This window comes from Lampris incognitus, chromosome 18 (assembly GCF_029633865.1).
Source record: "Lampris incognitus isolate fLamInc1 chromosome 18, fLamInc1.hap2, whole genome shotgun sequence".
Classification (NCBI taxonomy): Eukaryota; Metazoa; Chordata; class Actinopteri; order Lampriformes; family Lampridae; genus Lampris; species Lampris incognitus.
The window spans coordinates 9,357,683-9,377,513 of NC_079228.1; the positions used below are offsets into that span (position 1 = coordinate 9,357,683).

The 19,831-nt window shown below is 49.7% G+C and overlaps 1 protein-coding gene across 1 annotated transcript in view; it reads left to right on the top strand.

The window, feature by feature from the left end:
* LOC130128316 (receptor-type tyrosine-protein phosphatase U-like) overlaps positions 1-19,831 on the top strand; it is a 149,944-nt gene that overhangs the window by 57,761 nt on the left and 72,352 nt on the right. The window contains 5 exon segments of the mRNA XM_056297953.1: positions 2-171; positions 4,603-4,712; positions 7,227-7,428; positions 11,500-11,602; positions 14,327-14,600. Of these exon segments, the coding sequence (XP_056153928.1) occupies positions 2-171; positions 4,603-4,712; positions 7,227-7,428; positions 11,500-11,602; positions 14,327-14,600 (859 nt within the window).

Consider the following 19,831-nt stretch of genomic DNA (forward strand, 5'->3'; position numbering starts at 1 on the left):
CGGCGGGGAACAACGCCACGGTGAGAGAGTGCCTGTCAGTGGAGCGCAACACCTCTCACTTCACCCTGAGGGACCTGCCGCCCTTCCGCTCCATCCATGTCCGGCTGGCGCTGGCCAACCCTGAGGGCAAAAAAGAGAGTCGCGAGATCACCTTTCAGACGGAAGAGGACAGTGAGTTGACAGCCACATGATAATATAATAATAGCTATCTATTTAGCAGTTTATAAAACGTGTTTGGCAAAAAAAACAATAGAATATAAAAAAATAAACAGCAGAAAAGGGAGAGAAATAACATGCGAGGGAGTCGAAAGCATGACGCTCTTCGAAATGACAACAAAGAATCCGCTAATCAAATCTAATAAAGTGAGTTTTGAGAAGGGATTTGAAGGAGGGCACGGAGTGCGCCTACTATCCTTAGGCAAGCTTTTCCAGAGTATACTGCCCCTAATAGGCCCGATATCCTAGTGTCTCCTTCCTAGCCCCGGGAACTGCCAGAGGACCCTCGTCCGAGCATCTCATGCTGCGTTCTGGTTTACTTGGGGTTAAATAGTCTGAGATGTAAGAAGGAGCTAGACTGAGCCATGCTTTAAAAGTGGTCAGTAAAATCTTAAAATCAACCATAAAACTAATGGGTAACTGCTGGAGGGAGGCTAAGGTTGGAGTAATGTGTTCTGCTTTCCTTGTTTGAGTGAAAAGCCAGGCTGCTGCATTCTGAATTAGTTGTAAGCATGAGAAGCTTTTCTTATGGAGCCAGGAGTATGAGGGATTACAATAATGTAGACCAGAAAAAAGATAAAAGTGGGGATGTTTTCTTTTTCCCAGATCATAATTCAGAGAGGACTTAATTATATATATACATATGAGAATAATAGATAATACATGCTGGCCTGGTCAACCTTTTTAACCTGTGTTACAGCAAAATTCACTGTCAAGTAATACTCCTAAATTTCCAGCTGAGGACTTCACATTAGCAGCTAAAGCAACTAGATGTTCTTTGATTGTAGCTGTGGTGGGTGGTGGTCCAAATATGATAACCTCTGATTTATTTTAATTTAGTTGCAAAATGTGTTGAGCCATCCAACATTTTAACTCAGCGAGACATGCAATAGGTTTGTAAGATTAGTAGATGTATGGGTAGATAAAGCTGTGTGTCATCAGCATAACAGTGGAACTTGGTATTGCGTTTACGTGGAATGTAGCATAGCAAAAGTATGTTAAGTTCAAAATTATGTACGGCCAAGAATAGAGCCTTGAGGCATGCCCTACTTCGTCAGTACTGGAGATTCAACTGAGTTCCCTACAGCAGTGGTTCCCAACCTTTTTGGGGTCCTGGACCCCCTGCGTATTTTTGATCTACCCTGAGGACCCCTCCACCTGATCTTGGGGGAGGGGGGTTGCAATTTGATAGAAACAGTAGAAACTGCATTTTAAATTGCATTATAGCATTTATTCACTCTTTGGGGCAAACATAAGAGCCTTCAGTTGTAACTTAGATATAGTTAACAAAACAGAATTCTTATGCAGTAACTTTCAGATATATGTAACAAAACAGAATATGTATTCAGTAACTTTCAGATATAGTTAACAAAACAGAATATGTATTCAGTAACTTTCAGATATATGTAACAACACAGAATATGTATTCAGTAACTTTCAGATATATGTAACAAAACAGAACATGTATTCAGTAACTTTCAGATATATGTAACTAAACAGAATATGTATTCAGTAACTTTCAGATATATGTAACAAAACAGAATATGTATTCAGTAACTTTCAGATATATGTAACAAAACAGAATATGTATTCAGTAACTTTCAGATATATGTAACAAAACAGAACATGTATTCAGTAACTTTCAGATATATGTAACTAAACAGAATATGTATTCAGTAACTTTCAGATATATGTAACAAAACAGAATATGTATTCAGTAACTTTCAGATATATGTAACAACAGAATTTTTATGCAGTAACTTTTAACAATGCAAACGGGAGCGAGATCTCTTATTAAAATACAACAGATTACACTTGTGAAACAGATGTAATTAGAGAAAAAAGTCCTGTTACCCTTTATAGTTTAGGTAGATAAAGGTCTCAGTCACATTTGAGTAAAATAATCCTATTTCTATAAATGTCATAGGATCTTTTTTTTAAAAGATATTTTATTTTCACGGACCCCTTGCAATTACACCACGGATCACTAGGGGTCCGCGGACCCCCGGTTGAGAAACACTGCCCTACAGTAACTGAAAACTAAGAATCTGTTAAGTAGGGAGAGAACCAGTTGAGAGCGGTGCCAGATGTGCCAATTTAGTGTTTAAGGCAGCCAGTGAGGCTCATGGAACTGTGAGAAAAGGCTGTGGAAAGAGTAGTAGGACTCTTATGATACACAAACAGTGTGGTTTATCTGAGTAATTGAGAAAGGAGTACTCTAGGAAAACAACATTCAAGTTCGGGGTTTAATGATATGTGCAGACAATTAATATTTTAAAGTTGCGAAGGTTAAGTTCGGGTGTTGGGTTTAGGAAATTAAAGGACTTCCAGCTGAAAGAAATACAGGAGCAGCGGCTGTAACAAATCAAACAAATTCCATCAGGGGTTTGTTTGTTGCCACAGGTCTCCTAAATGCCCTGAGTGCGATTCATGTTTTTGTTGAAATGAAACACTTGGCGTTTACTTATGTGTGGATCAATGATAATGACGGAGAACAGGATTCTGTCTACCGGAATTGAACAGAAGATGGATGTTTGCTAACTGCTTGCCATCATCAGTTTCTCAGTGTAGTCATTTTGAAACCAGTGTTTGGAATTCAGGTGCTTTGGCTGCGCATGCTCGGGCATGCTTAGGAAATCACTGTGCACTGCTTCGACAAATACATGCCCTTAATCATCTGGCACCACAAAAAAAGAATCGGCGTGCAAAATGAGCGGGATCTGCCCAGCTATGTAGGTTATCAGCCTTCTAGATAGAGCCAATGAAAAATTAATCAGCAAAGCAGTGGCCACCAGCAAAACGGTTCAATGATTTTGCTTATCTTTGTAATGCTAATATTTGTGTGGTGTCCATCGGTGGATTAAGCACATTCTCATGCAAATCTCTACAGGCTGAAAGAACACAAGGTCAAATATGCATTCTTGTGTGGAATTAGCATGACTTCTCAGTTTAATGAAATGCGGCTCAGAAGTTCTTGACCTTGTGGAGAAAGTGGGGGCGAGTGTTATGGAATATTGTGATGTGACATTTGCATTCCCCGCCCCCCCCCCTTGAATTTTGAGAATGGTTGTCCAATAGGTTTTTGTATTCCTCTTAAAATGTATACAGTTTTCTACTAAATTTAACAGCAACCCTTCAAATAACCAGGTAGCAGAGGAGAGAGAGAGGGGAAAAAAAGGGGGAGAGAGAAGGGAGAGAGGGAGAAACAGAGCACTCATAATTACCTGCTGCACCTGCATCTTATTGTCTTTTAAGCGAGCGTAACGAAATTGAACATTCCTAAGAGGATGTTGTCGCGCATCCTGCGGGGCTAGCGTGCAGCCTACTGTAGGTTAGTGCATGTTCCTTGTTTACTTTTAACTGGTTTTGGAGCTGACAGGTTGAAACAGAAACCTAACGTGTCACAGAAACAAGCCATATTTTTTTCCTCCTGGATTTTTTGATATTTGGAATGTCAGCAGAAACGACACGTTTCCCTCGCTGCCGAATGCCGAGCTGTCAGTCGCCAGTCTCCCTGTCGGAGTGAGGGCTGCTGTCGCCCCCCACGACCACGGTAATTAAGTCCCAGCCGGTGACAGCTCCTCATGCCCATTTTCTACTGGGCTCGACAGTCAAACGTTGGTATGATACTTGTTTACGTCTTGGCCGATCTTCGGAGGGGGAGCAGATTTGGCTGTCGGGGACTCGTGGTTTGCAAGTGGATTTGCCTCAGATGTGCTCTCCCTACCTCGTTTTCCATTGCCGAGGCAGGCAGGCGGATCAAGGAGTGTATTATTGCAAGGATCCGGTATGCAGGAACACCAATCCGCTGTTTGTTTTTGTTTCTTTCTTCTTATATACACACATAGAGGTGGTCAGGGGTGTGCATGTGAGGCAGTGGTACAGCTTTAGTGGAATATCCACTCGTCTTCAGTTTTTCGTGAATGTGCTTTCATGAAACTTTGCATCCTTGCAAATAAGGGCACATTTCTTTGAGGCAAAACAGGCAGAGTACGTAGGCACTTTGCAGGCAGGCTCACCTCGCTGTTTTTTTTTCTTAGTCAGTGCGGCACTAAAGAAGAAAAATAGACTGTCATCCTCCAAGACTGGGTGCTCTGTTACCAGACAGTAGAAGCCTTAGGGGCAACCAGCCCGAATCTCAGTTCACACAGTAGGCTGCAAGCAGGCCTGTCCGTGGGTCTCTTTCATCACATCCTCTCTAAAACATCTCCCTGTTTTCCTACTTTTCTGCACCTCGATCTCTTTTTTTTCCCCGGCTCTCCTCCTTTTTCTTTGTCCCAAGTTTTTGTTTTTACCCCCTGGCACACTAGCAAGGGAGTCCATTAGCTTGAGTCAAGGGTAAAAGTGTTTGTTTCTGAAAATGTTGTTCTTCTCCTCCTGTCGCAGTACCGGGTGGCATTGCTCCGGAGTCCCTGACCTTCACCCCACTAGACGATATGATCTTCCTCAAGTGGGAGGAGCCTGTGGAGCCTAATGGCCTCATCACTCAGTACGAGGTACGATAAGTGACCTTTGGTTTTCCACGTTGAAACGCCACAGTGTTGTCCACATTAACGCAGCGTGATGGCTGTCATCACATCTCTGACCCTTTAAGGGTGTGGGGTCGTTCTCCTCTGCTCGTCGCCTTCTGTTGTGTTCATGCTCCTTAATTGTAATTACTCAGGTTCAGGGAGAGGGGTCTCCGTCACCCATTTTCAGAGACAGCTCTCGAGAGTACTTTCTTTTGGTTTCCTCAACTTCTGCCAGCATCCTGTGGTATCCTGAGCCCCAGGCATTCGGCGGGAGGGTGGGACTGGTAATGAGTCTTGAATGATAGACTCTGGGTGGTAAATACATGGGGGCCATGCATTATAAACCCTCATTTGCCCAAGAGGTGTACGCACGAGGCGGCAGCTTGACATGTTTCTGATTAATTATTGTGGACCTGGCGTCACCCACAGAACTCTGTAAACCGGCTTTCCGTATAGTCCGAAGGTTTGGGACCCTGTATGCTAAAACCCTTATGGCTTTTAACGTCTCCAATGAAGTTGCGAGCATGCGAGGGTGATGTTAACAATGTGAAACGGCGTCTCTGAGTTACATTGACACAAATGCATACTCTACACGGAAGACGTAGGGAGGATTTAATCGCCACATGTTCGGGGTTTTATTGCCACAGGTGATTAAAAGTTAAAATTGTACTCGGCAAACTGGTGGAAAAGAGAAAGCGTTCCAAGAGTTGGTGAGAAATGGCTCAGGGCCGATTGGCAGAGTGGATTGTTGGCAGTCAAATCAACCTTCTTTTTTTTTCCCCCGAATAAATGAAGAACCAGTCAGTCAGCTGAGAATAAAACCTGATGAGAAGAAGTTACGATGTTAAGTTTGTGAGGTTTACATGATGGAAGTACAGGAAACGGGGGGGGGGGGCGAGGGAAACAGAAGACTATGTCTTCCTGCAGAAAGAATTAGACTTAGGGCGTTCAGGTGGCGTAGCGGTCTTTTCCCTTGCCTACCAACACGGGGATCGCCAGTTCGGACCCCTGTGTTACCCCCGGCTTGGTCGGGCGTCCCTACGGACACAATTGGCCGTGTCTTCGGGTGGGAAGCGGGATGTGGGCATGTGTCCTGGTCGTTGCACTAGCACCTCCTCTGTTCGGTCGGGGCGCCTGTGGGAACTGGGGGGGAATAGAGTGATCCTCCCACGCGCTACGTCCCCCTGACGAAACTCCTCACTGTCAGGTGAAAAGAAGCGGCTGGCGACTCCACATGTATCAGAGGAGGCACGTGGTAGTCTGCAGCCCTCCCCGGATCGGCAGACGGGGGTGGTGCAGCGACCGGGACGGCTCCGAAGAGTGGGGTAATTAGCCGCGTACGATCACCTCTGTGCGTAACTGTAGTCCACCGACTTCCGGTTTCTACTGCAGCGGTCAAACCAGTTTCCTGTTTGTTGGCGCGTGCTGTTGACAATGGCATATCTGTCACGATGCCTGCAAGATTTACCGTGGATAAATGTCAACGAGGTGCACACAGCTGTCCACACCCTTTCACCTGCACCGCCCAGCGAGCGGGTGAAAAGTTTCAAGCTGTACATGTCAAGTTACGTCCACAGTGATGCGGATGGGCGGACGGACGGATGGGATTGTGGACGTAACTTGATATGTTCAACTTGAAAAGTTTCACCCGTGTGCTGGTAGGTGTCGATTGGGGGGAAAAGAGGGGGAAAATCCCCCCCCCCGCCCTCCCAAACAAAAATAGACTCCTCGCTGGTCTGAGAGAGAGAGGGGGGGGGTAGTGTGAGGGAGAGATGTAGGGCATGTGTAGTTCCTGGTGACGGGGATCGTCTCATTTTGGGCTGGGCAAGTCCTCAGTGGAGGGAAAGGACAAAGGCTTAAGCTGCCCCACCACCTCATTCAGTATAGGGCAGTAGTCAAATCTGCACCTTGGAGGCCAGCTGAGTGGATAGGCCTTAATTGTTACACAAAAATGAGCTCACACAAAAAAAGAAGAAAAGAAAAGAAAACAAGGGGAGGAATTATGTCACGATGCTTTAATTATCGTCGGGTCTCTGTTGTAGGCGGCTACCTGAGCGGCGGCTGGATCCGGATAAAACAAGGGGCCGCTGTGCAGCATTACCAGCTGCTGGCTTTTCTTTCAGGTGACGCACAATCTGCTGTAAAATGATCGTTAAAAACGAAAACAGCGTTTAATTTAAAACAGCGGGGGTGTATCCCATCAGCCTGCCCCTGCTGGTGTTCCTGAGAACTCGCCTCTGAGTGGGGGGGATGTGAGAACAGGTTCTTAGAAATCAGGAGCTGTTTATCCGGAGTCTGGGTCTGCACGTCTTACCCGAGCATGAGATTCATTAGATGCAAAAGTCCGGTTAGATGTAGGCGAGCAACGTGTCCTGTGACTGCGGTAAACCCGGCTCGGAAAACAAAATGTCACGGCAGTGAGAAAGACCGGATTTGCCGGGCTGAGCATTAGCGTTGTTGGTGGTATTGATTTGACGGCTTTTCCTTCCTGGTGCACAGATCAGCTACCAGAGCATCGAGTCATCCGACCCGGGCATCAACGTGCCAGGGCCCCGCCGCACCGTGTCCAAGCTGAGGAACGAGACCTACCACATGTTCTCCGGGCTGCACCCCGGCACCACCTACCTGGTGTCTGTCCGGGCCCGCACAGCCAAGGGCTTCGGCCAGACGGCCCTCACCGAGATCACCACCAACATCTCTGGTGAGTCTGTGTGTGTGATTGACAGCTGGACCTTTTGGGGCTTGGGGAATGGGGTTGGGATGGGGCCGGGGGTTGTGTGTGTGTGTGTGTGGGGGGGGTGGTCTGCTCCAGGTGTGGGAAGATGGTGGCGCGAATTCATGTTTGCTGTGGCCTCACCCGGTACCGTCCATGCAGTGTCTTTGTCCACGTCTGCGTCTAAATTTGTGTCTTCGTTTGATGGCTGGGAGAGCTGGCGCTGGATCGGCCGGGAGAGCTTGGTCTGCGGCGTCCTGTGGGCCCAGGGACCACGGCCCTGCCCGGAGCTGCTCCTGAAGAGGAAACCTGACAGGAAGCGGGGCAGGCTAAGCTAACTGCTAGCCCATGCAGACCGGCGGTTCCGACAACACCGAGGGCGGTCTGGCGGCGGCCTTGCCTGGCGTTGACTGTGTTTTGGGTGTCATCGTGAGGAGTGCGGGGAGGTGTGTCGAGGGTGTCAGGCTGGGAGAGCTGGCCCTGGATCGGCCGGGAGAGCTTGGTCCGCTGCGTCCGGTGGGCCCAGGGACCCTGCCCGGAGCTGCTCCTGAAGAGGAAACCTGACAGGAAGCGGGGTAGCCTAAGCTAACTGCTAGCCCATGCAGACCGGCGGTTCTGACAACACCGAGGGCGGTCTGGCGGCGGCCTTGCCTGGCGTTGACTGTGTTTTGGGTGTCATCGTGAGGAGTGCGGGGAGGTTTGTCGAGGGTGTCAGGCTGGGAGAGCTGGCGCTGGATCGGCCGGGAGAGCTTGGTCCGCTGCGTCCGGTGGGCCCAGGGACCACAGCCCCTGCCTGGAGCTGCGCCTGAGGAGGAAACACCGAGGGCGGTCTGACAGGACGCGGGAGCGGGGCGGGCTAAGCTAACTGCTAGCCCAGGCTAAGCTAACTGCTAGCCCATGCAGACCGGCGGTTCCGACGGTCATCCTGGCTGATGTTCCCCTGGACAGTGTGTTCTTGCATTTTGGATATGTTTTGTCTTTGTGTTGCACTGCTGCGGGCTGGGGGAACAACAAGTGTTCCTGACTCCTGATGCGGGCCTGATATTAGGATTTCGTGGAGGCAGTTTGTTCGTGTATTTATTTGTTTATGTAGGACGATTTGTCCTCAGGATGTAAATGGCCGTTCTTCATGTGTTGCTCACACGTAAATTGTTTCTTCTCTTTCACGTCTTGCAAAACACTCATGATTTGCACTCTGCGAGGGAGCACTTTCCCGTCAGCCCCGACCAGCACCCCTGAATAACAGCACCCCTAAATAAGAGCGACCCAAATTACGAGCAGATGTGTCGATAAGACGGTGGTTAGGCACAGCCTCGCTCTGCATTCAGCCAGTTGTTTGGATTTGAAAGTGATTTTTTTTCTTCCAGTCTCACTGTGACCAAGGTCCTTCAGAGGATGTTTTTGCCAACAGGAAGGAGACTCGGAGCGGTAAACCAAGCTAGTGGACTAACGGCTTCTGATTCACGCCACACGGAGAGGACTTTAGTAATACAACACTGTTGTTTTTAAGATCTGTGTTTTGTTTTGGTTTTTTAGCAGCTTCTGACTTCCTGTCATCCATCCATCCATCCATCCATCCATCCATCCATCCATCCATCCATCCATCCATCCATCCATCCATCCATCCATCCATCCATCCATCCATCCATCCATCCATCCATCCATCCATTATCCAAACCGCTTGTCCTGTTCTCAGGGTTGCGGGGATGCTGGAGCCTATCCCAGCAGTCATTGGGCAGCGGGAGGGGACAGGCCGCTAATCCATCACACAAGGCCGACACACACACACACACACACACACACACACACACACACACACACACACAGACACACACCTAGGGACAGTTATGCTGGTCTTGTCTTCATGTAATGACGTCACAGCAGCCTTATATTACAGCAAACTGTAGCACGTTCAGTTTAGCTGAGTATGGCGGAACGGTGGAACAGTGGTTAGCGCGGTCGCCTCACACCGAGAAGGTCCTGGGTTCGAGCCCCGGGGTAGTCCAACCTTGGGGGTCATCCCGGGTCGTCCTCTGTGTGGAGTTTGCATGTTCTCCCCGTGTCTGCGTGGGTTTCCTCCCACAGTCCAAAGACATGTAGGTCAGGTGAATCGGCCATACTAAATTGTCTCTAGGTGTGTGTGTGGGGGGGGGGGGCACACTGCTGTCAAGGTATTGCATTCAGGTTGTCCGGGTGGCGTGGCGGTCTACTCCGTTGCCTACCAACATGGGTATCGCTGGTTCAAATCCCCTCTGGTCGGTCGAGGCGCCTGTCCAGGGGGGAATAGCATGATCCTCCCACGCGCTACATCCCCCTGGTGAAACTCCTCACTGTCAGGTGAAAAGAAACGGCTGGCGACTCCACATATATCGGAGGAGACATGTGGTAGTCTGCAGCTCTCCCCAGATCAGCAGGAGTTTCACCAGGGGGATGTAGCACGTGGGTGGATCACGCTATTCCCCCCCCTGTTGCCCCCACCCCGAACAGGCGCCCGGACCGACCAAGGAGGCGCCAGTGCAGCGGCCAGAACACATATCCTCATCCGGCTTCCCACCCACAGACACGGCCAACTGTGTCTGTAGGCCGCCCGACCAAGCCGGAGGTAACACGGGGATTCGAACCAGCGAGCCCTGTGTAGGTAGGCAACGGAATAGACCGCCACGCCACCCGGACGCCCCTCATACACTAGACAATATGAATGTGTGTTTTCATACATTCAAATCAAATCAGTTTTATTTGCACAGCCCAAATTCACAAATTACGAATGTGCCTCAGGGGGCTTTGCAGCAACACAACATCCTGTCCTTAGACCCTCTCGTCGGATAAGGAGCGACTCCCCTAAAGAAACCCGTAAACAGGGAGAAACAAATAGGGAGAAAGAGAGGAGGGATCTCTCTCCCAAGACGGACAACGTGCAATAGATGTGGTGTTTACACACTGAGAGAGGATAAACACCATTATAATGGACTTATACAATGTATTAAGAATATGATGCGCAGGATGCCACGCAGTGTCCAGACGCCTTCGGAGCAGTCCAGGACCCGAGCCGTGCGACCACCATCGTCATGTAAATAAATAAATAAATAAAGGAATTCTATGGATTAGCCTCCTCTGTCCATAGTTCATACCGTACTTCAGCAGCTAGCCTGGATTAGCTGAAGTAGTACACAACACTCATACACAACAGGCCTTGTCCCCCACTGTCATGCCCGTGTGTATGTGACCGCGCATGTCAACTGCTGTTTGTGTGTATAACATGCCATGTTGTGTAATCACACACACACACATGAAACGTGCTCCTGCACATTTGTATGTGCATATGAATAACCTGATGAAGATGAAGGTACCCGAGCTGCCATGCGTGTCATGGTTCAATGCACAAGTGTGTACTTGTGTGTGTGTGTGTGTGTGTGTATAGATGTGTGTGTGTCTGCACGCACACACGTGCACGCTTGTGCATTGGACCCTGACACGCATGGCAGCTCGGGTACCTTCATCAGGTTATTCATATGCACATACAAATGTGCAGGAGCACGTTTCATGTGTGTGTGTTTGTGTGTCTGTGATTACACAACATGGCATGTTATACAGACCGACCCTTTTCATGTCTGTGACTACACAACATGTCGCGGTACACAGACGGACCCTTGCAGAGGTTTTTATGTATTTGCAGCGGGCATTAGCTTGCTTCTGAATGTGGAGGAACACTCCTGCCCTCATGTTGGAGGCTTGTGTTTTGGTTTTGCTGATGGGCCAGGGCAGCGTTGTGTCTCACTAGGCACCTCAGTTAATTCTCCCCTACGCTCAGCGGAGACGGGGGCGCTCAACCTCGGCGGTCCCCAGATCCCTGCTGAGCCTGTGCGGCGCCGAGACCCGGCCTAATGACGAGGGCCTCTTGTTTACTCTGCGGTTGGAATGGCCGCCGGTCTCGGTCGTCATCATTCGCCGGCACCCTGTGAGAGGCCTCGGGCGTGGTGGGGGGGGGATGTCTAGGTCGTTGGGGTGGTCTCGTTTCACCGCCGCTTGTGTTTCTCCTTTGTCCTCTCTCTCTCTCTTCAGCTCCCGTGTTCGAGTATGAAGACATCCCGTCTCCGCTGAGCGAGTCGGAGAGCACCATCACCGTGCTGCTGCGCCCGGCTCTGGGGAGAGGCGCTCCTGTCAGGTACGTCTGTCACGGGATTGGCCATACGGAGCAGCCGTCGCTCGGTTGTCTGCCACGTCGGTAGAGCTTAAAGAGCGGCAAAACACAAGAGCGTTGTAGCGATGACCACATTAATAGTGGATCTGTTGGGTGTAGGTGTGATGAAGAAGCTGATTGGTTTGTTGATACACCTGCATCAAACTACTACTACTACTATAACTACTACTACTTCCGGCTGCTCCCGTTAGGGGGCGCCACAGCGGATCATCCGTTTCCATCTCCTCCTGTCCTCTGCGTCTTCCTCTGTCACACCAGCCACCCGCATGTCCTCCCTCACCACATCCATAAACCTCCTCTTTGGCCTTCCTCTTCTCCTCTTCCCTGGCAGCTCCATATTCAGCATCCTTCTCCCAGTATACCCAGCATCTCTCCTCCACACATGTCCAAACCATCTCCACCTTGCCTCTCTTGCTTTGTCTCCAAACCGTCCAACCTGGGCGGTCCCTCTAATGCCCCTTTTCCACTGCATGGTCCCGGCTCGACTCAACTCAGTTCGACTCACTTTTTTTGGTTTTCCACAGGGCAACAGTTAGGGATGGTACCTGGTACCACTTACTTTTTTAGGCACCACCTCCATTGAGGTTCCAAGTGAGCTGAGCCGATACTAAAAGCTGATGTAAAAATACCACTATAAATATATAAATAGATAATATATAGATCGATAGATAGATAGATAGATAGATAGATAGATAGATAGATAGATAGATAGATAGATAGATAGATAGATAGATAGATAGATAGATAGATAGATAGATAGATAGATACGTATATTTATTTATATTTATTTAAATTAAATCTTCAAAAAATAAACTGGTCAACATGCCCAGAAATAACCAGTGGGGCTTCGCTGTGAAGTGATACTACCTGCAGTGGAAAATGAAATCCCCAAAAGTAAAGCGAGTAGAGTCGAATAGAGTAGAGTCGAGTTGAGCCAGTACCATGCAGTGGAAAAGGGGCATAATATACTCCTTCCTAATCCTGTCCTTCTTCATCACTCCCAATGAAAATCTCATCATCTTCATCTCTGCCACCTCCAGCTCCACCTCCTGTCTTTTCATCAGTGCCACCGTCTCCAAACCATACAACATAGCTGGTCTCACTACCATCCTGTAAACCTTCCCTTTAACTCTTACTGGTACCCTTCTGTCACAAATCACTCCTGACACTCTTCTCCACCCACTCCACCCTGCCTGCACTCTCTTCTTCACCTCTCTTTTGCAACCCCCGTTACTTTGGACAGTTGACCCCAAGTATTTAAACTCATACCCTTTTATCCCCTCCACTCCTTGCATCCTCACCATTCCACTGTCCTCCCTCTCATTCCTGCACCTGTATCAAACAGATCCTTCATGTCTTCAGCTGCTGTGTCTATCCTGCTATGCTTACATCACAGAGTACCAACACCACCCTGACATGTTTTAACCAGTAAACTCACTGAAATGGCCTAGCGTTTAGTTACTCTTTAATGGCTGCTATCGAATGCTAATGCACACAGTTTTTAAAGGGAAATTTTGCCATCATTATTATGTCCCCTATGTCAATCTAGAACGTTGCTTGAATTTAAAGAAGCAAAAAATGTTAAATTCATCCAACATCAGCCAAGAAAATGCTTCTTTTTTTGTTGCTTACAGTCAACTTCTGACTAGATTGGGATGTTCCCACCCAACATTCGGAGTCAACCCTGCAGTTCAACCCACTGACGCAACTTCTCTTGGTTTTACTGCAGCTCGTATGAGTACGGTTGTACGGCACATTAGCAGAATGCTACAAAAATATGCCCTCGGCCATGTCATCCTCCATCCTTTACTTCACAGCCTGCCGTTTCTGCTTTTCGCATTTCACCTTTTAAGATATCCTGGGCCCGCCAGGCCTTCACAGGGCCTGGATGGCCTGTCCAGGGTGTCTCCCAGCCTGCGCCCAGTGGCTGCTGAAATAGGCTCCAGCATTCCCGCCGCCCTGAGAGCAGGACGAGCGGTTTGGATATGGTGGAAAAATGGCAAAGTTTCCCTTTAAGAATGAATGTTCATATTGGTGCAGTAACTTTGTTTTGTTATTGCTAAGATGCAAGAACACAACTTTGTTTTTCTTGGGATTAGTGTGTGGGTGAGTTCTAATGCTTCCTTTTAACGATGGCGTAACGATGCCGTTCAGAAATGAATTTTGCATCCGGGTAGCGTGGCGGTCTATTCCGTTGCCTACCGACACGGGGATCGCCGGTTCGAATCCCCGTGTTACCTCCGGCTCGGTGGGGCGTCCCTGCAGACACAATTGGCCGTGTCTGCGGGTGGGAAGCCGGATGTGGGTATGTCCCCCTGGTTGCTGCACTAGCGCCTCCTCTGGTCGACCGGGGACGCCTGTTTGGGGGAGGGGGAACTGGGGGGAACAGCGTGATCCTCCCACGTCCCCGTGGTGATACGCCCCCCCCCCCCCACTGTCAGGTGAAAAGAAGTGGCTGGTGACTCCACATTTATCGGAGGAGGCATGTGGTAGTCTGCAAGCCTCCCTGGATCGGCAGCGGGGGGGTGGAGCAGCGACCGGCACGGCTCGGAAGGGTGGTGTAATTGGCCGGGATCAATTGGGGAGGAAAAAAAGGGGGGGAAAATCCCCAAAAAAGAAATGAAATTTAAAGAAGGAAAGTGGCGTGTGTGTGTTTCTGTGGTACAAGCTCTGCTTTCTCTGCTCCAGTGCCTACCAGGTGGTGGTGGTGGAGGAGGATGGGTCTCGGCAGGTGAGGAGGAGGGATCTGGGCGGCGTGGATTGTTTCCCAACGCCCAACTCTCACAGCCAAGCCAAAGCGGCCCCCCATTACTACACGGCCGAGTTAACCCCCAGTAGCCTGCCCGAGGCCACGCCCTTCACCGTGGGAGACAATCACACCTACAACGGGTACTGGAACTCCCCTCTAGACCCCACCAAGAACTACCTCATCTACTTCCAGGCCGCCAGCAACTTCAGAGGGGTAAGGACCGCGGCTTCGTGGACGTGTTTCCGACACCTGGTCGTTTCTGAGTCAGCGAGGCATAGTTTTGGTAACCGAACACTCGGTTGAAATCCGTTGGGAACTTGTCAGACGAGAAAAGGGGAAAACAAAAATGGAGCCAAGAGGGAATGAAAGTACAAAGCCGTTGTTATCTGTTACCAAATACAAGCGATGGTGAGACACATTATGTCCTGCCGGGTAAATATTTACCTCACTGATGTTGCGTCATATGGCAACAAGAAAGATAAAAGAAAAAGCAGGTGCTTTTTTATCCCCCCCCCCCCATTAGCAAACCCCTAGTTATTCCCTGTATCCCTCATCGTGTCCAACCCCGTCGTGACTGACTGCATCTCATCCGCTTGGAGATCTGAATTTACTTTTCGATGGTTGAGCCCTGTGCTACCATATGTATGCTGTGCACTATTCCAGATAATATTGTAGTTATTAGATTACGTCATAGTGCTATGGGGCGTCCGGGTAGCGTAGCGGTCTATTCCATTGCCTGCCAACATGGGGATCACCAGTTCGAATCCCCGTGTTACCTCCGGCTTGGTCGGGCGTCCCTACAGACACAATGGCCTTGTCTGCAGGTGGTAAGCCAGATGGGGGTATGTGTCCTGGTCGTTGCACTAGCACCTCCTCTGGTCGGTCGGGGCGCCTGTGGTAACTGGGGGGGAATAGCGTGATCCTCCCACGTGCTACGTCCCCCTGGCGAAATTCCTCACTGTCAGGTGAGAAGAAGCGGCTGGCGACTCCACGTGTATCGGAGGAGGCACGTGGTAGTCTGCAGCCCTCCCCGGATCGGCAGAGGGGGTGGAGCAGCGACCAGGATGGCGCAGAAACATGGGGTAATCGGTCAAGTACAATTTGGGAGAAGAAGGGTAAAAAAAGAAATGACAGCATCGTGCTTGTTACTCAGGTTGATGATTTGAGCTGCCTGTACTCCTGTCTTAGCCAGCAGAGTGAATCCAGATTACAGCTGCTGGAAATTGCTGCAGCCATGCTACTAACTGGAACAGACCGTTTAGTGCTCCCATTTTCACTTGGCTTCATTGACTAATTGTGCAGTTAAGGATTAGTTTTATTGATCCCTTTTAAAGTTGGCCCTGGACTAGTCTTGGGCTAAATTGGATAAATCCCTGTGCTGTTGACCACCCAAATATCCAGCATATATCTTGAAATCAGGCCACCTCAGTGTCCTCTTTTAAATCATTGCCTATACCGCCTTTGCAGGCCATATATAAAGGTTATTAGACGTATATACCACTGCAGGCTAATGCTAGGCTAGCAGCTTGACACATGCATGATGCCATCAGTCAACAACAGAGCACACACCCTGATGGAGTTTCCATCGTTGCTGGGGACTTCAACAAAACGAACCTCAGAAATGTTCTTCCCGGATTCTACCAACATGTCAAATGCACAACCAGGAGGGATAAAATACCTCAGATCATGTCTATACTAACATAAAGGACGCTTACAGGACCATAACCTGCTCCCACCTTGGACAGTCAGACCACCTCTCTTTGTTTCTTGTCCCAGCACACAAAACCCTTCAATCAGTGCTAAGCCGGCAAGCAGGACGGTCAAAGTTTGGGTTGAGGCGGCGTCCGGGTGGCATGACGGACTATTATGTTGCCTACCAACATGGAGATCTCTGGTTCGAATCCCTTTGTTACCCCCGGCTTGGTCGGGCGTCCCTACAGACAGAATTGACCGTGTCTGCGGGTGGGAAGCCGGATGTGGGTATGTGTCCTGGTCGCTGAACTAGCGCCTCCTCTGGTCGTTCGGGGAGGGGGGGATTGTGGGGAATAGCGTGATCCTGTCACGTGCTACGTCCCCCTGGTGAAACTCCTCACCGTCAGGTGAAAAGAAGCGGCTGGTGACTCCACATGTATGGGAGGAGGCGTGCGGTAGTCTGCAGCCCTCCCCGGGTCGGCAGATGGGTGGAGCAGCGGCAGCTCGGGAGAGTGGGGTAACTGGACAAGTACAATTCAGAGAATATATATATATATGTATATATAGGGGTCCGCGGACCCCCGGTTGAGAAACACTGCTCTAGAGGTGCGACGGACCCTCCGCAGCAGCAACACAAGGAAAGCAAGTGGGGCCTGGTGGTGTACAAGGGCGTGTACTCCAGGCCTGTGCTGACCAGCTAGCAGAGGTATTCACACACGTTCAACGTCCCTCCTTCCTTATGTACGGTCCCCGCATGCTTCAATTCCAGTACCATCGTGCTTGTTTCCCAAAAACCCATGGCAACCTGTCCCAACGACTATCAGCCAGTCGCTCTCACCCCTGTCATTTCAACATGCTGTGAACGACTGGTACTCACCCACATCAGACACTGCCCAGCTGATCTAAACCAACACCAGTTTGCCTACCGGGCAAACCGGTTGACTGAGGACGCCATGTGTGTTGCTCTAAATACAGCCCTCTCTCACCTGGAAAGACCCAACACCTACATCAGGATGCTCTGTTGATTACAGCTCAGCCTTTAACACCATCATACCAAACAAGCTGGTCGACAGACTCCACAAACTAGGGCTAACCCTCCATGTGAAAGAAAGAAGGAAGAAAGACTTTATTTTGTCGTTGTATTGTTACAACGAAGTGTATTCATAGAACGAATTTGTCTTGTGCATTTAACCCATCCTCGGCACGGTGGCGCAGTGGTTAGCGCAGTCGCCTCGCAGCAAGATTCGAGCCCCAGGGTAGTCCAACCTCGGGGGTCGTCCTCTGTGTGGAGTTTGTATGTTCGCCCCGTGTCTGGTGGGTTTTCTCCAGGAGCTCCGGTTTCCTGCCACAGTCCAAAGGCATGTAGGTCAGGTGGATCGGCCGTACTAAATTGCCCCTAGGTATGAATGTGTGTGTGTATGTCGGCCCTGTGTGATGGCCCGGCGGCCTGTTCAGGGTGTCTCCCCGCTTGTCATCCAGTGACTGCTGGGGTAGGCTCCAGCGCCCCCACGACCCTGGGGGCAGGATAAGCGGTTCGGATAATGGACGGATGGCTTTAACCCATCCTATTGTATAGAAGCAGTGGGCAGCTGCAACACCCAGGGACCAACTCCAATTCCTCTTTACATTGCCTTGGTCAGGTGCACAGACGGGAGTATTAACCCCAACATGCATGTCTTCTTATGGATATCAGTTGGATACTAGACTTCTTCCTCAACCACCCCCAGACTGTAACACTGGGCAAGCACACATCCTCCACCCTCATCCTGAGCGCCGGCGTCCCCCAAGGTTGTGTGCTGAGCCCCCTCCTATATGCACTGTTCACACGTGACTGCCAACCCATCCAGAACTCAAACGCTTGTAACACTGGGCAAGCACACATCCTCCACCCTCATCCTGAGCGCCGGCGTCCCCCAAGGTTGTGTGCTGAGCCCCCTCCTATATGCACTGTTCACACGTGACTGCCAACCCATCCAGAACTCAAACGCTATTGTTAAGTTTGCGGATGATGCGGCAGTCATCGGGCTCGTATCAGACAACAACGAAGCGGCATATGGGAAGGAGGTTCAGAACCTGACCACGTGGTATGCTAACAACAACCCGGTCTTAAACACCAAAAAGACCGAAGAGATTATCGTTGAATTTAGGTCCTCCAAGATCACACACAGTCCTGTCCACGTCAATACAGAGGCTGTGGAGAGAGTTCCCAGCTCCAGATCCCTGGGAGTCACCATCACAGAGGCCCTCTCCTGGGCTGACAACACCTCAGCAGTGGTGGGTAAGGCACAACAATGCCCATATATTCTGACGAGGCTAAGGAGAGCCAGCCTCCCCCCCCCCAAAAGCTGCCTGTCGACTTTTATAGATGCTCCATTGAGGGCATCCTAACAAACCGCATGACAGCCTGGCACAGCAGCTGCACCAAAGCTGACGAACAGCCCTCCAGCGTGTTGTGGAAACGGCGTCGAGCCGCCTTCACTAGAACATCTCCACAGCACCCGCTGTGTGAGGAGGGCTAAGAACATCATAAAATATATTGCACACCCCGGACACCATCTGTCTCAGCCCCTCCCATCAGGTAGGCGCTTTAGATCAATCCGCACACACACACAAAGAGACTGAGAAACAGCTTCTTTCCAGAAGCTGTGGCGCTGGTGAACTCAGACGTCTCCTCAGTCCGACGAGACGGATGATCACGAGAGGGGATATGTCTCCGAAGTTGTGCAATTAAACAGTAATATTTGAATTTAAACACAGTACTTCCTTTGTGCTGTCTCTGCACTAGTGCCGTGATTTTATATTTCAATATCCATCGTTACAAGCTTCAGTCTTAAGAAGAAAAAAGTAGTTAATCGCAATTAATCACAGGAAATTTCGTGAATAATTCGTTTATATATACATTTTTTTTAATAAGTCAGCAGCCCTAGATGAGAAATCATCAGTGTAGTGGCTGTGAGGTTACATTTTCAAGATAGGGATTAGACATATCACAGATAAAGTCCCCAGAGTCCCCAAAATAAAGCAAGCATAGCTGTGCTCGGCACCCCGCTGGCTGACTGGTTACGGTGCACGCCACGTAACCGCGACGCCTTGGGTTCGATTCCAGCCAAGGACCTTTGTTGCATGTCATACCTGTCTCTCGCTCCCCTTGTTTCCTTTTCTCCACTTCACCGCCGTCCAATAAAGGCAAACAATGCCAAAAAACCCATAATAATAATAACCCTTTCATTGATATAGGGCTTTAGCTAGACACCCAAAGCACTTTATATTGAAGGGGAGAAACTCACCTCAACCACCACCGCGTGGCACCCACCTGGCTGATGCACGGCAGCCATTTTGAGCCAAACGCTCACCACACCTCGGCTTGTGGTGGAGAGGGAGGTCTCATTCAGCGAATTACATTGGGGGATTATTAGGTGGCCGGATGGAGAGAGCCCGGTTGGGAAGTTTGCCAGGACACCGAGGAACCCCCTACTCTTTGTGGCAAGTGCCATGGGATCTTTGGTGACCACAGTGAGTCAGGACCTCGGTTTAGCGCATCTCCTACAGCACAGCATCCCTGTCACTGCACCGGGGCGTTGGGATTTTTTAATTACGTCCAAAGGGAATACTGCCCCCTACTGACCCATCAACACCACTTCCTGCAGCAACTCAGTTTTCCCAGGAGGTCTCCCATCCAAGTACTAGCCAACCCCATACCTGCTTAGCTTCTGTCATTCGGCAGAGCCAGGGTACATGTTGGTGTGGCTGCC